The sequence below is a fragment of the Pieris rapae genome, chromosome 1, assembly GCF_905147795.1.
Source record: "Pieris rapae chromosome 1, ilPieRapa1.1, whole genome shotgun sequence".
Classification (NCBI taxonomy): domain Eukaryota; kingdom Metazoa; phylum Arthropoda; class Insecta; order Lepidoptera; family Pieridae; genus Pieris; species Pieris rapae.
The window spans coordinates 2,327,681-2,346,325 of record NC_059509.1 but is presented as its reverse complement, the minus strand read 5'-3'; the positions used below and the strand labels follow the sequence as shown (position 1 = coordinate 2,346,325).

General features: G+C 36.0%; 1 protein-coding gene across 1 annotated transcript; it reads left to right on the top strand.

The window, feature by feature from the left end:
• The first annotated feature begins 4,991 nt into the window (after positions 1–4,991).
• Positions 4,992–17,305, top strand: LOC110996313. Its single transcript, XM_022263921.2, has 15 exons — positions 4,992–5,100; positions 5,736–5,839; positions 6,650–6,721; positions 7,055–7,204; positions 7,565–7,763; positions 8,559–8,729; positions 10,779–10,942; positions 11,285–11,416; positions 11,597–11,683; positions 12,401–12,562; positions 13,231–13,356; positions 14,004–14,095; positions 15,251–15,437; positions 17,078–17,116; positions 17,239–17,305. Exons 1-15 carry the CDS (start codon positions 5,007–5,009, stop codon positions 17,293–17,295), a joined length of 1,836 nt encoding a protein of 611 aa, XP_022119613.2. The 5' UTR covers positions 4,992–5,006; the 3' UTR covers positions 17,296–17,305.
• Positions 17,306–18,645: the final 1,340 nt, after the last annotated feature.

Below are 18,645 nucleotides of genomic sequence, written 5' to 3'. Positions count from 1 at the left end.
ACTTTTAAGTAGCGAACATCTAGGAGATAGGAAACCATCCTTGTTTCTTCGTCATCTACGTTCCCTGGCTGGGGACGCAATGGGAGATGAAACAATTTTGAGGGAATTGTGGATGCGGAGACTTCCTCAAGAAGTTCAACGAATTCTAATTGCACAAAAAGATCTTGCATTAGATAAGGTAGCAGAAATAGCCGATGCTATTGTTGAGAATTCTTCTCCGGGTCCTACATCTGTCCACGCAGTTGGTATCAGCCGATCTGTTACAGACTCACCATCTGAGCTCTCAAAATTATTAAAGTCTATTGAACAATTAACAAAAACTGTTGAAGAGCTTGCAACCAGGAATGCAAGATCTCGTTCTCGAGGCCCTCCTCAACATCGCTCCAGATCTTCTTCTGGTACAAAACTATGTTGGTATCATGGAAGGTTTTCTGAAAATGCCAGGAAATGTATTGCTCCATGCTCTTGGACCGCTAGGAACAACCAGGGAAACGCACAGAGCAATCAGTAGAGGCGGCATCTGATTGTGCAATCCACGGCCGCCGACTCTTCGTGGTTGATTCCAGGACAGGACATCGATTTTTAATTGATACTGGTTCTGACATTAGTTGTTTCCCGCGCAGTTTGCTCAAGGGCCACTATAGCTCCACGAACTTTGATGTACGCGCCGCCAATGATAGTGCAATTAAAACTTACGGTACCAATCCCATGCGATTAAATATAGGTTTACGCCGGGACTTTATTTGGCATTTTGTCATAGCCGATGTAAGCACGCCGATTATTGGTTCCGATTTTTTAGCTCACTATAACCTTATGCCAGATTGCCACAACCGCCGCATTATAGATGGTAGTACTAATCTAAGAGCACCTGCTACTATCTCTCACGTGGATCAGGCGAGCATCAAGACAATTGTCGCTAAATCGCCATTCAGTACGATCCTGCAGGAGTTTCCGGATATTACTCGTCTTCCTGGACTCCCAAGACTGGTAAAACATTCCACACAGCACCATATAGTCACCACCGAGGGCCCCCCAGTTTCATGTCGACCACGAAGACTAGCACCGCAAAAACTCTTAGCAGCTAAGAAAGAGTTTGAAGAAATGGTATCCTGTGGTACAGCTCGACCTTCAAACAGCCCCTGGGCGTCACCACTTCACATGGCGCGAAAAGGGCAGAACGGGTGGCGACCTTGTGGCGATTTTCGTGCTTTAAATGCCAGGACTATTCCGGACCGCTATCCCGTCCGCCACATTGCCGATTTTAGTCAGAACCTTATAGGATCGTCTATTTACAGCAAAATCGATTTGGTCAAGGCTTACCAGCAAATTCCAGTTCATGAGGGTGATATCTGCAAAACAGCGATTACTACTCCTTTTGGAATGTTCGAGTTTCCCTTTATGACATTTGGTCTACGGAATGCTGGACAGACTTTTCAGCGTTTTATGGACGAAGTTGTGCAAGGTTTTAATTTCTGTTACGCTTACATTGATGATGTTTTGGTCTTTTCCAAAACTCCTGAGGAGCATGCTGAGCACCTTCGCTCATTGTTCCGAAGATTCTCAGAATATGGCGTCGTCGTTAATTCATCAAAGTGCATATTTGGTGCCGAGGAGGTAATTTTTTTAGGATTTCTCATCTCTAAAGATGGCACTCGCCCACCTCTAGACAAAATTGAAGCTTTGCGGAATTATCCTCTTCCTAAAACAGTCGAAGGCCTCCGTAGGTTTCTCGGAATGGTTAATTTTTTTCGACGATTTCTGCCACAAGCGGCTGAATTCCAAGCGCCTCTAATTAACGTTTTGGCAGAAACAAATTTAAAAGGCGCTAAACCAGTTCCATGGACGCCAGAATTAGAACTAGCTTTTAAACGATGCAAAGATCATCTTGCGACAGCTACTCTATTGGCTCATCCTGTAGTTGACGCACCTTTAGGACTGTTTACAGATGCATCTTCAAGTCACGTAGGTGCATGTCTTAAGCAGCTGGTTGGAGATAATTGGCAGCCACTCGCTTTCTTTAGCAAGAAATTGACAACACAACAGTCAGTTTGGCCAGCATTTCACCGTGAACTGCTTGGTGTGTATGAAGCGATCCAACATTTTCGACATATTCTTAAAGCACAACATGCCACCATTTATACGGATCATAAGCCGTTGATTTATGCATTTTCCCAGCGCCGAGAAAAACTTTCCCCGGTACAACTCAATAAGCTTTCGTTTATTTCTCAATTCACTACTGATATCAGACATGTAAATGGAAAAGAAAATGTAGTTGCTGACGCGATGTCACGCATAGAGGCAATATCGATTGAACAAGATTTTGAAGCTCTTTTAAAGTCCCAAGAGTCTGATCCAGAGCTCTCTACCATCTTAGTTTCAACTGACTCAGGTCTTCAACTTTCTAAGGTAAATATTCCTGGAACACATATCTCTATTATTTGTGATGTCTCAACTGGGAAAACGCGTCCCTATTTAACACCTCCATTTCGCCGCGCGGTTTTTGACAAGTTTCATAATTTGAGTCATCCCGGCGTTAGAGCAACCACTACGCTAGTAACCGATCGATACGTATGGCCATCAGTTAGAAAGGACTGCAGAGAGTGGACTCGTTCATGCATGGCATGTCAGCGCAGTAAAATTACGCGACACGTATCGGCGCCGACAGGAGAGTTTAAGTTGCCGTCTGGTCGATTTTTGCATGTGCACATTGACATCGTTGGACCTCTACCTGTCAGTAACGGGTACCGTTACCTCCTCACAGCTATAGATAGAGTGACCAGATGGCCTGAAGCTTGGCCTATGCATTCAATCACCGCTGAGGAAGTAGCTGAAACGTTCACCCGTGAATGGATTCCACGCTTCGGTGTCCCAGCTGTTTTGACAACCGATCAGGGCACGCAGTTCGAGTCGGATCTCTTCCATCGTCTGATGTTAAGGTTTGCCACAAGGCGTAAAAGAACCACTTCTTATCATCCCTGCGCAAATGGCATGATTGAGCGAGTTCATCGGCAACTTAAAGCCGCCCTAACTTGTCACGATGACACGTGGACTAGAGCGTTACCATTGGTATTGCTGGGTATGCGGTCAGCACTTAAGGAAGACCTGAATTGCTCAGTTGCAGAAATGACATATGGAGAGCCATTACGTCTACCAGGACAACTCCTTGTCCCAGATGAACAGCCAACTTTAGCAATGGAAAACCCGGCTGATTTCGTTGTACGTCTTCGACGGAAAATGGCTGAAGTACAACCAACACCAGCATCGCGACATGGCAACAAACGACCCTTCGTATTTAAAGAGCTACCTGGAGCGACGCACATATTTTTGCGTGACGATACCGTCAGACGTCCTCTGCAGCCACCATACACAGGTCCATTTAAAGTATTAAAGTACGCCACTGATGGTAAAACTTTGAATATCGATTTAAAGGGGAAGGACATCACTGTAAGTGTCGATCGCGTTAAACCAGCGTTCGTCGAGCAGTTTGCCTTTCCTTCAGCTCGCACACCTGGTCCTGCACCCGCTGGCCCTGAACCGCCGTCATTACTTTCGCCTACTGTGGAAAATATTCCTCCCATTTCTGCCCCTAATCCTGTGGTTACCAGGTCAGGCAGAAGGGTTAGATTTAAGACAAGATTAGATTTATAATGCTCTAGTATTTCTTTGTAATGTAAAAATTTTTATTGTGTAATATTTTAAGTACCTTTTATTTTATTGTTACATACTATCATTTGTCTACTTAGCTTTTCTGTCTCCGTAGGGGGGTGATGTAGCGTATCGTAGATACGCACTAAAAATGTACATACTGTTTGGTGAAGTAGTTTCTATACGATTTTGATATATGTGTCAACATAAATACAGGACACTAAGAAAAGAAGAAAACAGACGTCACTCAGAACAGACTTTTAAGACGAGTGAGCATGTATTTTTTCCTGTGAACTTTTCTATTATAATATAAATTAATTACCGTTGTTTGTGAAGAAATATATCAATTTAACAAAGATAAAATGGGTTGTGATTTATAAATATAGAACATCCCATACTGTCAATGCTAATTTATTTCCATATTCTTTAAAATATATTACTAAGCATTTTATCTGTTTAGTAGTAATGCAACTAAATTATCCTACATAATTAGATCGATAAGTCTCATGGACTGAGAACCTTTCTTTTTGTTATTCTAGTTCCAAATATTTAATTTGTTTTGTTGTGGTTTTTGTTTTATGTAGATCTTGAATTATAGAAAATAAACCAGACTACATCTATTTATCTTATTATATTATATTCGTACGTTTGATTTTATTATAGTTATTTCTTAAAATTACACAGATTGTGAAAATAAAGTTCCTTTTTAAATTGTAACAAAGTTTTTTGTATATAAGTATAAATGTTTATATTTACATAAAGTGTTTTTTTTACTGTCTGTCTTTTATTTTGTACTTTTTTTCATTTTCCTAACTATAAGACTAAGAAACTCTTAAAAATCACGTAAATCAATGCGTTTACCTATTTTACGCTAGTATTAATTCTATCTTAAAAAACTAAATTGCAAAGATCTAGATAAAATGTCATGTTCATTTATACATAAAAGTTAGTTTAGTAGATAACTTACAATTTCGGCAAGCAATTTATATACTTGAGATTTTTTCCAATTGCGCTCATAAAGAGTATAAACAGATAAACCTTCTATAATTTATAAATTAAAAGTAAGCTTAAATTTATTTAATTTATTAAAGTACAACACATCATATATAGTGCATTTTCTTAAATATAAGTTTCAATCTAATCTAAAATTAATGACTATTACGGTGAACATCAATTGTACAAAAAATAATAAGTATTGCAATTCCAATTTTATTTCTTACTAGTATTTTTTTTTTGCTTATATAATATGCATTGGCAAGATATAAGACCTTCCTCTTCTCTTTATACTTCTGTGCTGTCATCTCAACACGCCAGAGTTATGATTATTGTTTGTAAGTGAGCGTCAATTTTAATTTAAATAAATGGCACGAAAAGGGCAGGTTTCTATTCAAGATAACATCGATAATAATGAAGACTTTGAAGCATATTTACAGGCACACTTCGAGCAGTTAATTTGTAAGTATTTCGAGATGGATTTACATATAATGACTTTAAATTACTTCTCGCTTCCTCCCAGAGTACTTCGAGTTTTTAATTATCGTGGCGAGTCTGCCGATACCTTTGAGATAATCCCACCACCTTGAACCTTTGTTACTACCCGTAGAGATCGGTCTGTTGCGTACTCTCTCGGTGCAGACATCCCGTATTTATATATATATTCAATATTTATGTGTGTGGGAAACGTCTGTAGGGCTTAGGGATTCGTAGAATTGTTAGGTACTTACATCATACATATACTTTGCATTATTATATTATTACATTCTAGTGCAGCTTGCTCATACATACACTACATATATGTACTATACAGATACTGCTGTCATTGAATGTATATAAATTTAAATACAATTTCTATAATACAGAATTATATTTATTAAGATAGGAATTATTGGTGTTTAGTATGAAAATTAGATTGATTAGATAATTTAGAGAGCTTTATTCGTAAACGTAAAATATTTTAATTCGTATTCTGATTTAGGAAATCTATCTTATTATCTATCGTTCGACGAGATGTGTGAGAACCAAGTAGCAGCCATTTACAACGTAATATATGAAAGTATCACACACAAATACAATAATTACTTTGATAATAGGTATGGAAGTGTATTCAGATTTCTGTGGTTACTGTTTGGCGACGGGAAACGCCATAAGAAAGGGTAAACTAGAGATTGGTCAGGATCGTATCGCAATGGTTAAGGTAATATTGTTAAAACTATTTTTGTAGTAGTCCATTGATACAGTATTAATCACTTAATTAAAATTACGTTTGTTTTTACATTCACTATTGCCTTAAAGCCTAAAGCGTTGCTATAAAGTTAGATGTCTGATGGGATACTATTTTAAATGGCAGCATCGGTTATCGAGTAGGTACATAAATTTGCATCGTTTTACAAGGACCGCTTTCTTTGACTGTTCAACGATGTGATCATTAAATATTGCACCTTATTCTTATTAAAGCTTTATTAATGAGTATTAGATGTATTAGGTAGTATAAGTTCAAAAAAATTAAATTAGATTTTTTTCTTTTTTAGTGGTCTAATGGCCTCTTTGTGGGTAAAAGCCTCCTCCATATATTTCCATTCCTCTTTGACTTGAGCAACATTCATCAAGTTTTCTCCGTTAGTTATATAACGGCATCTGTCCATCTTTTCTTTTGTCGTCCTATACATCTCTTTCTAGAACGTCCAGTCCATTTTGTTATTTCAAGGGTCCATCTATTTTCTCTAGAAAGTGTGACCTACCAATTTCCATTTAAGCCTTAGAACGTGTACAAGTGCATTAGTATGTTTTGTTTTGTTACGAACGTCGACTTTTCTTGCTTTGTTTGTTCTCCTCAACTTTAAGAAGCATTCCATTGCATACTGGCAAGACAGGATTTCTCTTGTTGTTTTTTCGCTGATAACCCACGTTTGACATGCGTACGTCAGACCCGGTAGAATATTTGAATCAATCTTATCTATATTGTACCTTAATTCTTACGGAATAGGTCTTCGTTTTAATGTTCCAGGCATTAGCGGATAATGTGGATGCTCTGTCAAGATTCAAAGACAAGAGTGAGCCCGTGTTTCTATTTATTCATGTAAGTCCAGTGACGTTTTTAACTTATCTACTTAGATGTTCAGAAATAATTTGTCTATTTACGGCTAAATAACTTGTTTGACAAGTAAATAATCAATCGGTGACGCACTATCAAAGTATGGGGCATGCCGGCTACTTAACGATGATTTCCTTCCCGTTACACAGCCATGATTCGAACGCAGGATCTCAGGGTAAAGAGATTAACCACTAAGACAACACTGCCCTAGTTGATAAATGTTATTATGCTGCCATGTGTTTCCCTAGATGTAACCTAACGTGGAATATAACTAGTGAGTTTCTCACATGCAGATCCAAAGTTTGAATATATTTTTAGAGAGGCAAACTAACACGGGCAATGTTTGGCGCGAACGGCATTGAACTGTGTCGGATCATTGAAGAGGAACTGGGGCTGATCCAGAAAGAAGCTACCATAGGACTTAAGAGACATAAGCAGGATATAACGGAGTTGCTGCCTGAAGAGGCTGTAAGCGTTTAGCGGTGTTATAGCCCTGCCTTAGATTATTGCTGTTAATCTTATATTTTATGAAATGATTTAAACTAATATACTAAAGAGGCTGATTTCTTACTTGCCTACAAATGATCATGAAATAGGTTCATAGTTTACCAGTGATTTATTTATTAATTATTTTGACTAACCCACTCTCTTGTATGCGTTCCGTTAAAATAATAGCCTCAATCGCGTAAGTTAATCTATATTAAATAAATATTTTGTAAAAAATGTAAATTACACAAATTTTTCCAATTTTTTTTTGTAATTATTTCCCAGTTATTTTATCTATATAAAGAACGCATTATTTTAAAGCGTGTAAATGTGATATTTCAGGCCAAAATCCAAGCCGATCTGAAGTTGGAAGAGCAAGCTCGTGAGAACGTTGAACGATTGCGAATTCTTACGTTGGCGGCGAGAAAAAGACGCGTCAACGATCGACTTGCGGCTCACATCCGAAGAATTAACTTCATCATGTTTTGGCCTCACTGCCACAAGGCGCATTACGACTTGTATGAGAAATGGGATATGATTAGTTAGTTTTACTAACTTAATTTCTAATCTTAATGTATATTCAATCGTTTTATAATAACGATTCCTAGATCATGGTTCATAGAGGATTTTTTAAGTCATAGTTTTACTCTATATTAACCAGTCACGTACAACAATAGAATATAAGCGAAATAATGAAATAACCATTATTCAGGTCTAATTAACTATATTCAGGGTCATATTATATATAACTCCCATGATTTAGGGGATCGCCACTTATAAAACCAAGAAAGCCTGAGCAAAATGTGCAGACTTGGCTCGTACACTAAGTATTATTTATGTTTCGCAATTATTGAACTTTCACCTTACTCTATCCCCTCATATAAATCTCCTAATAACGGATTACCCATCCGCCTGCCTTCTAATCATTCAAATTACTCAGGTATCATACAATCAGGTAAAATAAATTATTAACGATACGACAGGTGGTCTTATCACACACAAAGAATTTCTAATAGGCAACCCTAGTAAGGAAAAATAAAAAGTAATGGTGTACGGAAAATGCATAACCAAAATTAAAAACCAGCAAAGCAATTGCTAGCACTCTGGCAATGTGAGTGTCTATGGGCGGCAGGTATCACTGAACATCAGATATGCTTCCTGCCCGTTTGCCCTGTTGCATAAAAAACTTTAAGCAACAATGTAGACTCTGAAGAAAAAGTAAAAACCGAAATATCTAACTGGGCCTAAATGAAAGTTGATAGCGTTTAAAATGTTTGGTTTTGTGTGTTACCAAAATCTATACTCTTATATTTTAGATAGAAACTATTTTAATTAGATATACAGGTGGCCGCAAAAGAGACGTTCATAATAACCGAAGAAGGGGCTAAAGAGGCACTTTATATGAGCGACGTTGAACCAAATGAAGCCTGTCTCCATGCGTTGATGAGTGGAGAGACCTTGGTCGTGGTGTTCAAAATGTTTGATACTGATAATCGGAATTTTGTCAGTTAGTAGAACTGTCACCTCCTATTATAGGCTTACGTTGTTTGGTATTAAGTTTTGTTTTTTTTTGAAAATCGAAAACTCCCCTGCACTCTATAATAATAATAATAATAAACCTTTTATTTCATGCAATTTTTTCAGGTTACATGTGTAGTTTTAAGAAAGAAAGAAATAATAGTAAAGACATTAATTACACTTGTTTCCAATTAATTTAGAAAATAGTTTAAATGTATAACTAGGTTTGTTTTGCATGAACCCCTCCTCAAGTGAAGGTGAAGGCCTCCTCTAAAGAACTCCATGAGTCTTCTTTTTAGTTGAGTTAAGTATTTCTAGGGATTTAGTTTCTTTCGTTGAAGAATGTTGAAGTTTTTTCTTTAGAGGGTTTTGGTCTTGATCTTCCACGGTGACCAGCCGGGTTGGAAGATGGTTTTCGTCGTTTAGTTGAAATTTATTAGATGTTGTATCTTTGAGGGAGGGGATTGTTAATTGCTATGAGTGTAAGCTACTGGCTGTTTTGTCGTTGATTTGTTTATTGGCGTTATTTTTCGCTAGGTAGCTTAGTATGCTTGGTTTTAGAATTCCTTCTGAGACACTGTTTGATCGAGGTAAAGATGGGTTGGATTGGTTTATTTTGTTTTTCTTGGTGGCTCTCGTGTTGTTACCAACTAGTCCTTGAGACTTGGGATCTGACTCTGGTGAATTCGCCAGTGATCTTTTGTTGTTTGATTTTAGTACAATGAGTTTATCGTATTTTATTGTGACTTTATTTCCTTTCTCACGCTCTTTATTCGCTTCTTCTTGTAATTCTTTCCTTTTTTCCAATATGTATTTAGGGTAGTCTTCGTTCAAATAGTATTGGGTATCTTTCAATAATCTTTTTTGCTTGAGAATACTGACCTTTAAACCAAGGGTAGAAAAAGTCACCTTTATTGGCCGGGGTTTATCACCTTTCTTTCCCAGTCTCTTTGTTTCCTGAATATCTCGGCAATTCAGTTTTAAGGACAGTTTTTCATTTATAAAGTGCAATATATTGTTCTCCAAGCTATGGTACGACGTCTCGTCCTCTTCAATACCGAAGAAAATTATATTTCTTTGTCTTGCTTGTTTTTCCATAAATTGAATTCTTTTTTCTTGTTGTTCAACTTTTTCATTCAAGATCTGGTGTTTTCCTTCCAGAATTGTAAATTTTTCTTCTAGTTTGTTGGTTATGTTATGTGTTATTTGTTCTGTCACCCTTTCACCATTTTTCTGAATTTCAATTTTTTGTGCGTTCAGTTCTTTTTGGATATTTTCTAAAGCTTTCATAATTTCCTCCATGGTGACTATTTTTGTTTTGATACTCGTGGCGCCCTCTAGTAGGACTGGGTAGTATTATTTGATCTGTTGTACGCTCTGTAGCGAACAAGTCTAGTCGAAGGTAGTGCGTTTCTTTTCAAATAGATGGCGCTGTACTACAATTCTTTATTCTATGACAAGGGAAGTTGCAGATTCATTCAGGTGTGAGGTTATGTTTCTCAAAAAACGAGATAATTTTCACCATCCACTATTTATTTGCACTCCGGGTCTTCGGCACTTTCATAAGTTAGCACTGGTACAGTTTAAGTTCTTGGATTAGCGAGAGTAGACTTGAAGAGCTTCGAAATTGTTGTTTCTTTACACTTCAGATTTTTGTGGATTTTTCTGTATTATTCGTTAACTTAGAGTCTTGCCTTCACTATATAGACTTAATCACTAGTTTATAGTCATTTGTACGATTTTGTTATCACTAAATTCACTTTTATTATAATTTTTAGTAACTTTTTATACGGACTGTGTTGTTTACCGCGTCTCAGTAGCGCCCTCCTGTTTTTCCTCCTGCCCTTTTAACTCAACTGCACTCTATAAAGCTTAAGTAATACTTGAACGGTCTCTTATAGCTATCTAAAAAAAAACGTTTTTTTATATCATAATGTTTTAAAAAACTTATCTATGTTTTCATCAGTTTACACAGCGTTTCATTTTTATCAACGATATTTAGCAAATAATGGATAATAGGTTTAAATATATTTTGTAGAATTACTACGTCACGCCCTATATGAAGAGATACCGGTTCCAAAAGAGGACGTGCCCCCAGAAAAACAGTTGCCTCCAATACCTGCCTACGAACGCTATGCCTCTATTAGTAAGACGGCAAGGGAAGTACGCCGTGATCGATACGAAGCCCGTATGCAGAAATTGGTATAAATTATTTATCAAAAAGTTTATTAATTTTCCATGTGCACTGAAGTATTTCCGAAGTAATTCGGATTTAGGTTCCTTTAAAAGTAGGGCATACAAATTCTTGCAAGGCCGGCAACGCATACCGAGCTTTGTGGCAATGTGTCCATGAGTAAATGTACGTTTAAACGAGGATATCACTTCAATAAACATTACTAAAAAAATATTTATTTATTTAACTTGTACATTATTGATGCCAACAATATTATATTAACAATAAACACTTAACAAGTATTTTTAAGGGGTAGAAATACTTCAAGAAATGAAAAAGTGACTCACGATAATTATCAATATTTCAAATAGCGCGATGAACGCGAGGAAAGGGAGCGGCTAGAAGCAGAACAGGCGCGGCTTGCAAGAGAGGCGGAGGAGGAAAGACTGAGACTGGAAAAGCAAAGACAGGAAGAAGAGAGAATGGCTAGAATACAGGCTGGGGTGGGTTGATGAGTGGTATTAAAACTCTTCTATAGTTCATTCATTAATTCTTCATTAAAATTTAATATAAAATTTAGATAAGTTTTTAATTTTCAAATGTATGTATTTCTGCTTAAGGCAATTTTAAAAGCAACTTGTTTATTAAAATGTAAATTTTATATGATGTTTTGTTAATACCAGTTACCAGCTGATCCAGAGCCAGAAGACATGGGAGAAGAAGGAGAGGGAGAGGAGACAGAGAAAGTAGAAAATGAGGGTGAAGTCGAGGTGCTTTATTATTTTTTGCGCTAGCTATTGAACTTTTTTTATGAAAAAGTACTAGAGATAAAAACGGTTTTTTAAATTATTTTTCGTTAAAATTTATGCGTATCGTGTGATATATAAAAAATATTACTTTGGATTTTGTTTACTAATCAGTGAGCAACTTTTACAATATTCTCATGTCAACAATACTAATACAATATAATATCTATACAATTACGCAGTACATAGCCCAAAACTATTGAGTAATGTTTAGTATAAATGAGACTATCAAAGAATATGATAAATGATAATACAACACGACGGTCTATTCTATTATAGGTCTAGTCTATTGTTTACGTTCTATGGTTTTAACACTAAATCTCTTGCAGAAATATATAGCTTTTATAGTTATATCTTAAAACATAGAAAATTTAATGATCTTTATTGCCTTAATGTATTTATTTTACCATGGGGACCAAACAGTACTTACGAATTTGTTTATTCCTAAAACATTCAAGTAAATGAGTTTCACTCAAGTTTTATTTAAAAAAAATAGCATATACATAACCAGGACATAATGGTGTAAATACATTCACATATTATTCAAATATTCACACCAATTGAATTTGGTAAGATAGAATAGAAGGGTTTAAATTTTTTTTTACTGAGAACAGTGGTGGAAAACTGTAATAGAAAATCTATTGAACCCGTCAATATTATTTTATCATTGATTCATTGTAGCCAGAAGAACAAGAGAAAGTAGAAGAAGAAGAGGAGTTCCACTCTGACGTATCAGTTGATGGGGAAGACTACATCCCTCCCGGAGGTCTGTTTGTTCCAGGCTTGTATTCCCCACCAAATGACTTGGCGAAAGCTAATGCTCTCACCTATTTCTATCCCAAGGTAAGAAGTAGCTTTATATGTCGAAGATAGGCGATTGAAAAGAGTGGCGGAAAGTTTCTTGCCAGTTCTTCTTACCCGCTCTACGCCCTTGACTTGCGAACTGGTTGTAAATGTAAATTTACGATTAATTTAATTTGTTTTTCTTAACGTTCTTAAGTGTTCTTAAGTTTACCTATATAAATAAAGATATTTTGATTTGATTTGAAGTTATTTTAACTATTATTGTGCCGATACAACGATACTTTTCAAATTTGTAATTTTCAATTTTTCAGTCTACATTTGATAATTCCAAAGCAATATGTTTTGATATCCATATTATATTGATTTCAAATGAGTTCTGTTGCATTGGAGAGATTCTTCTTCACTACTTCTTCTTATGCAGACAGACTTGCTTTAAACACATATTTTATCAATGTTGTTTATTCTAATTAAATTATTAACTTAATTAACTAAACCGTTAACATTATTCAATGTTTGTGACTGTTAAAATTTGTATAGTAAAAATTTTTTTTAACCAAACTTCATATATTACAATATAATTTAATTTTAATTCACTAAGCGTTATCGCGCGATATAGCGATAAGGTATCGGAATTGATGACATATATGAATATCGGCATCGGTATCGTATTAGCGTATCCCTAGTTTAAATTAAAATCAAATTTCCAGATAGTGATGGAGTTGTCTCCTATTGAGTCTGAGCACCTTCCACCTCACGTACTAATCATGTTCTCAATTGAGAAAAGGCTGGACGTCAAAGAGGTGATGGACACCTTCGCAGATGAAATTCTCAATGTAAGATAGGTGGAAAATTTGCAATTGTTTCAGTTCAAAATAGTTCGTGTTACATCTCCATATTTCCCAAAAATATATGAAGATTTAACACGAAGTAGTTTTTTAAGTGAAAACTTTGAAAACTACTACTATAAAACTTGCGCCTGAAAATCTTCCTATACTTAGTGAACATGAACATGATGAATACACAAACAGGAATAGATATACAAATAATGAAACAAATTACTTAAGTATATACATATGATACTAGCTGACCCGGCAAACATCGTTTTACCATGAATATTATTTCTAGGAAACATTTTTTTGTTCAATAAAAATTACTATCTACTATAATAAAAAAGCTATATATATATCGTACAAGGGTGAAAAGTAAGGGTTGTATGCATATCTGTATGTTGTATAATAAAAAAATTAAAACAAAAAATTGTCTAAAAATTAAAAAACTAAAATTGAGACGACACCCCTCATCACTTCATATAAAAAGCAGCCGATTTTTAGACTTATTGAATATGTTTTGACAAGACAAGTCTTATATTATTTTGTGGACAGAATGTCACGTGTCTATTGCTGGATTTTGACCAATCACAATAGAGCGATGCGTTCTTGTTTTGTATTACTTCGCATTCTTTATTTGTACGTAATTTCAGTATGGTATCTTCGTGGGCGAGGATCCTTATACGGCCGAGCATCTTGCCTTCACTATAAAGCAATATGACAAGATGACGAGACCTAGAAAACAGTATGTTACTGTTGTGTACTTATTTATTTTGAGGCAACAAACCGTAATTTGTTCAGAGATATTTTTCGGATTTGAGTTTCATCATCTGGTCGTCGACCAACCAGACTCCAGAAGATAAACCACTCCTTATATGGAAATTGTATTCATTTTTACAACAAACTCCCAAGCGAAATTAGAGAACTATCACTAAATAAATTCAAAGCCCTTGTTAAAAGTAAATTAATTAATAAAGCCTTTTATAAAAGTGTGATCCTTAAATCCGTGGGATTGATTTGCTCCAGTTCAAACAATTTGTATTAAAAACTTGGCGATTGAAAAGTGTGGCGGAAAGTTTCTTGCCAGTTCTTCTTACCCGCTCTACGCCCTTGACTTGCGAACTGGTTGTAAATGTAAATTTACAATTCATTTAATTTGTTTTTTTTTTGAGGTTCATAAGTGTACAAGTTTACCTATATGAATAAAGATATTTTTGAGTTTGAGTTTGAGGCAGAATACGACATTCCACACGTATTACCTCGACTCGTCCGTCGTTCCACAACTGAGCGTTTATAAGACAGCTGCGCATCACCTATGTGGAACCAGTTGCCCACTAGAAGTTTTTCCGAACCAATTCTACTAGAGACTAAAAGACCCTAGTCTTTCAAGAACAGAGCGTATCAATTGTTAAAAGGCCGGCAACGCATTCGCAAGCCCTCTGGCGTTGCAAGTGTTCCATATGTGGTATATGGTATAGGGCGGCGGTATCACTTACTCGTAATAACCTTCCGTGTGTGCGTGTGTCCGGTGAGGACACTGCTCCCTGTTTAAAAAAAAAAAAAAAGTTGTTAATTTTTCAGACATACAAACCTTCTTGAATTTTTTCGCGATTAAGATAATGAAAAACATTTTTTAAATTATCTTCACACTGTCAGAGAATTTAATTTGCTTCACAACTATGTCACGTGTAAGGCATCTTGATTTAACAAAAATATATTTCCTATATTAATTATCACATAAAGAATTTAAGATTTAAATACCGAAGTCTTTGAACTTGTATTTGCGGTTATTAGTACATTTATTATTACTCGATGTGTTTGCCAGATTTTGCGTTTTTATGGGATATAAATTAGAAGCAACTTATTTGCTAAGAGCAACACCAGGTTCATATTTTTTCAGCAAAGACCGCTTAGCCATAATGGTGTCACGCAAACGGAGTCTACCTCTACTACAATTAGCTGGCCTGAATCCTTGCTACATTAGCTCTGACGTCACATCCGGTGAACGTGAATGCCTGACCCTATTTCCTGTCGGTTACGGAGACGAATACGTTGAAGAAGAAAGTATAAAAGAAGAGGAGGAAGGGGTAAGACTTATTTTAAAATAAATGAACATTCTGAACATTTACTATGTATGTACTATACATAGTACATAGAGAAATTTTGAAAAATCTAAAAAAATAACAATTTGTTTTTTGAAAGTGTTTTTTTGCAATAACTTTTAAACGGCTTTATCCATCAACTTCATAAAACTAATCCATCTTTAAGCTTGAAAAACGACGTCGATCGCCACCAAACTGGTCAAAATCGGTTGATTCGTTCGAGTGATATCGTGAACGAAAGAAAACCGAAAAAAGTGTTTCTATCACATAACTTCGACATTTCATATCGGATTATCGTTTTTGATGAAATTAAATAATTAGAGCTTAAAAAATGCGTCGATCGCCGTCAACCGCGGGAAAATTGCTTGATCCATTCAAAAGTTATTGGGGTTTGAAAATTTCAAAAATAGTGTTCTATGAAACTTCTATCAGACTTTCGAGCTGGGAGAACTCAAACGCATAGAAATATTATTTCTTTGAACTCAGCGAGCTCATAAGTACAATTTTAAGCGCCCAGGAATGGAATTGCAGGCATGGCCTTTAGGGTGAACCGTTTTTCTAATATTTTTTTTGTCAGATCAGGCAAATCCCTCTAGATAATCGTCAGATTATGAGACAGTACGTTTAGAATATAAATCTGAACCATATATATCTTAATCTGACGCGCTCGAGTATTTCAAAATGGCGATTTTTTTTTTGCACATTATAATAATGGCTGCGAGTTTGCGTCAGATCGAAATCGTCAGATTATTGAATGAGAGCTTTTTTTTTGGTGCACTTAACACCCCCTTAGAAAACCTGACGCGCTCGATTAAATTTTTTTTTTTTTCATTTTTAACCCTTACGTACAACCACCCCCATCATGCAAATGATCAGATTAACATACGTACATTATTAAAAATACGTAGGACATTGATGCTATCAATATCTGACGCGCTCGAGTATGTCCATGCAACAGTTTTTTTTTACATATTTAAACATCTATAGCCGCTTTCCCCACCGATGAAAAGGTATATATCATATAACATTTTTTTCTTCTTATCATCTAAGCTTTGCAACCCAATAGGTCTCCACGACGCTCGAGTAAATCCCCATTTAGCATCGTGGGCTCCCCTACCATAAGGGCCGTCCGGATCAAACAGCTAGGCAAATGACTTGGATCAATGACGTAATTACTTGTCTAGCGATTTTCTGCCACTCTCAAACTCGAAACGAAACTCGTTAAACTGTCAATATGGCGTCGGCAAACCACAACTTTGATGGTGTTTTCCAAAGTTTCATGAAAAACAAGAACAATGGAAGAGTGTAGTGACAATAAATAAGTGAATTTGACCCAAGCAATTTATTTTTAAAATAAATGTTTAATTTTTTTTTATTTCTGTCAGCTAATGACTCTATCGTACGAATGGCCTAAGCACTAACTCTACGGCTGAATATCTTTCAGGCCGCTAGTTAAACGGCGCCGTTTAGTTAAAAGTCTAGGCTGTTAATTAAACGGCTAAGCTAGTTGACTGTGACACCACATCTCTATTTTTCAATATAACGGATTAAATCATTTCCGTTCATGTGAAATATCTGAAATGATTTTAACCGCCGTTGGACCTTAACATTTTTTTTATTTCCAGGAGGTAGTGGCTGTGACAGAAGCAGCAGACACTGTTGAAGTAAGTTACCTGTACTCTTATTTGTATTATCTTGTAGAATAAAATGGTTAAACACAACAAACATTTGCAGCGATAATATTTTTTTAAACATTCTTTCAATTGTATTCATTTGTTTTTTTTAGCCTGAAGCCCCTGACGAGGCAAAAGACGATGAGGACGAAGATGAAGAAGAGGATTAATATATACTTATTTCTAGTTTTAAATTGCTTAAAATATATTATTTAATTAATACCTCACTTGTTTATGATCCTGAAATCTGGCAACCCGCTATTAACGATATGTTAGATACATATTCAAATCTGATCGCGTCATTTTTATCGGAATAGTATGAAAAGTATTTTTATGATTCATACGATAACAAGCAAAGCATTTCACCACAGGGACATAAGTATGGTCATACAAATAAGAGTATATGCACAACTCAGGTGTTCCTTAGATATTTTATCTTAAATAGAATAATTATATGATACTGCTCCATATTGTATCTTTAAAGTAAGAGCATGACCCACGACATGGTTTTTCGCTGGGCCCAGCTTTGGTTCTATGGGTCGCCGTCCGGTCGACGGTCTTGTATGGGACAATATGACGCCAACCACACGACGCCGGCGTTAGCGCCGCTTGTCTACGCAGTAGAGTATGGCAGTTTGAAACCGGGTCGTGTACAAATAGTCTTGTGTAGAAGCTCGGACGGTACAACCCAGCACCGGCAAAAAACCGGGCTTTGTTAAAACCGGCTCGTGGGCCCTAAGACAGCCCAGAATTCGGTCACTCATATTCATCCTATTTCTTTACATTCTTTTATATACGCATCGTTATACCTTAGGTTTATTAGTTTAGCAAAAAATAAACATAGACATCTACTGATGAGTTAACTAAAATTATTTGTTTGTATTTACTATTGAGATGACATGTGAGACAATTGCCTTTTATCACATACGTTATTTTACTTTCAACCCATCGATATGTTATCGGGTTTATACTTAATTCGTTCATCTGGATAATATCCAAACAACATATCGACAAAATCCATATTTCCCTCGGTCTCGCAAGGTGAAGAGGCTACACTCGTACACGCGCGGATGCAACTGGGTTTAGTTTTGAAATTGTTTTCATTCGCCCCACAACCGCTGTACAGGAATTGATGGCATCGCTGTGTTGAAGGATTGAATGCCCATCTAAAAAGGTTCATGAAAGAATGCAATAGTTTTAGAATTAATTATCGGATTAACAGGGGCGTAGGAAAATATACAAATTCTGCAACCTCACACATATTAGTTCTAACCTTCTTTTCTTTTAACAAGTCTTTTCTAACGAGACTTTAAAATATGTACCAGAAAATGGTTTACAATTCAGTGTTATTTTCTATGTAAAGATCGCTTCGTTCTTCACGTACTTTGACCGCCAAAAGAACTGTGTTCCATAGTTAAGTTGTACCATGCAAATTAATTTTAAGTTTTTATAAGAAGTAATAATTTTTCAGAGACACGATTTATTATGGGATCACAGATAATTACTAATTTAGAGAAATG

Coding starts and splice junctions, on each gene's coding strand:
- LOC110996313 (XM_022263921.2), top strand. CDS start 5,007: ATGGCACGAAAAGGGCAGGTTTCTATTCAAGATAACATCGATAATAAT. Junction 7,205..7,564: donor AGTTGCTGCCTGAAGAGGCT/GTAAGCGTTTAG, acceptor GTGATATTTCAG/GCCAAAATCCAAGCCGATCT. Junction 17,117..17,238: donor AAGCAGCAGACACTGTTGAA/GTAAGTTACCTG, acceptor TGTTTTTTTTAG/CCTGAAGCCCCTGACGAGGC.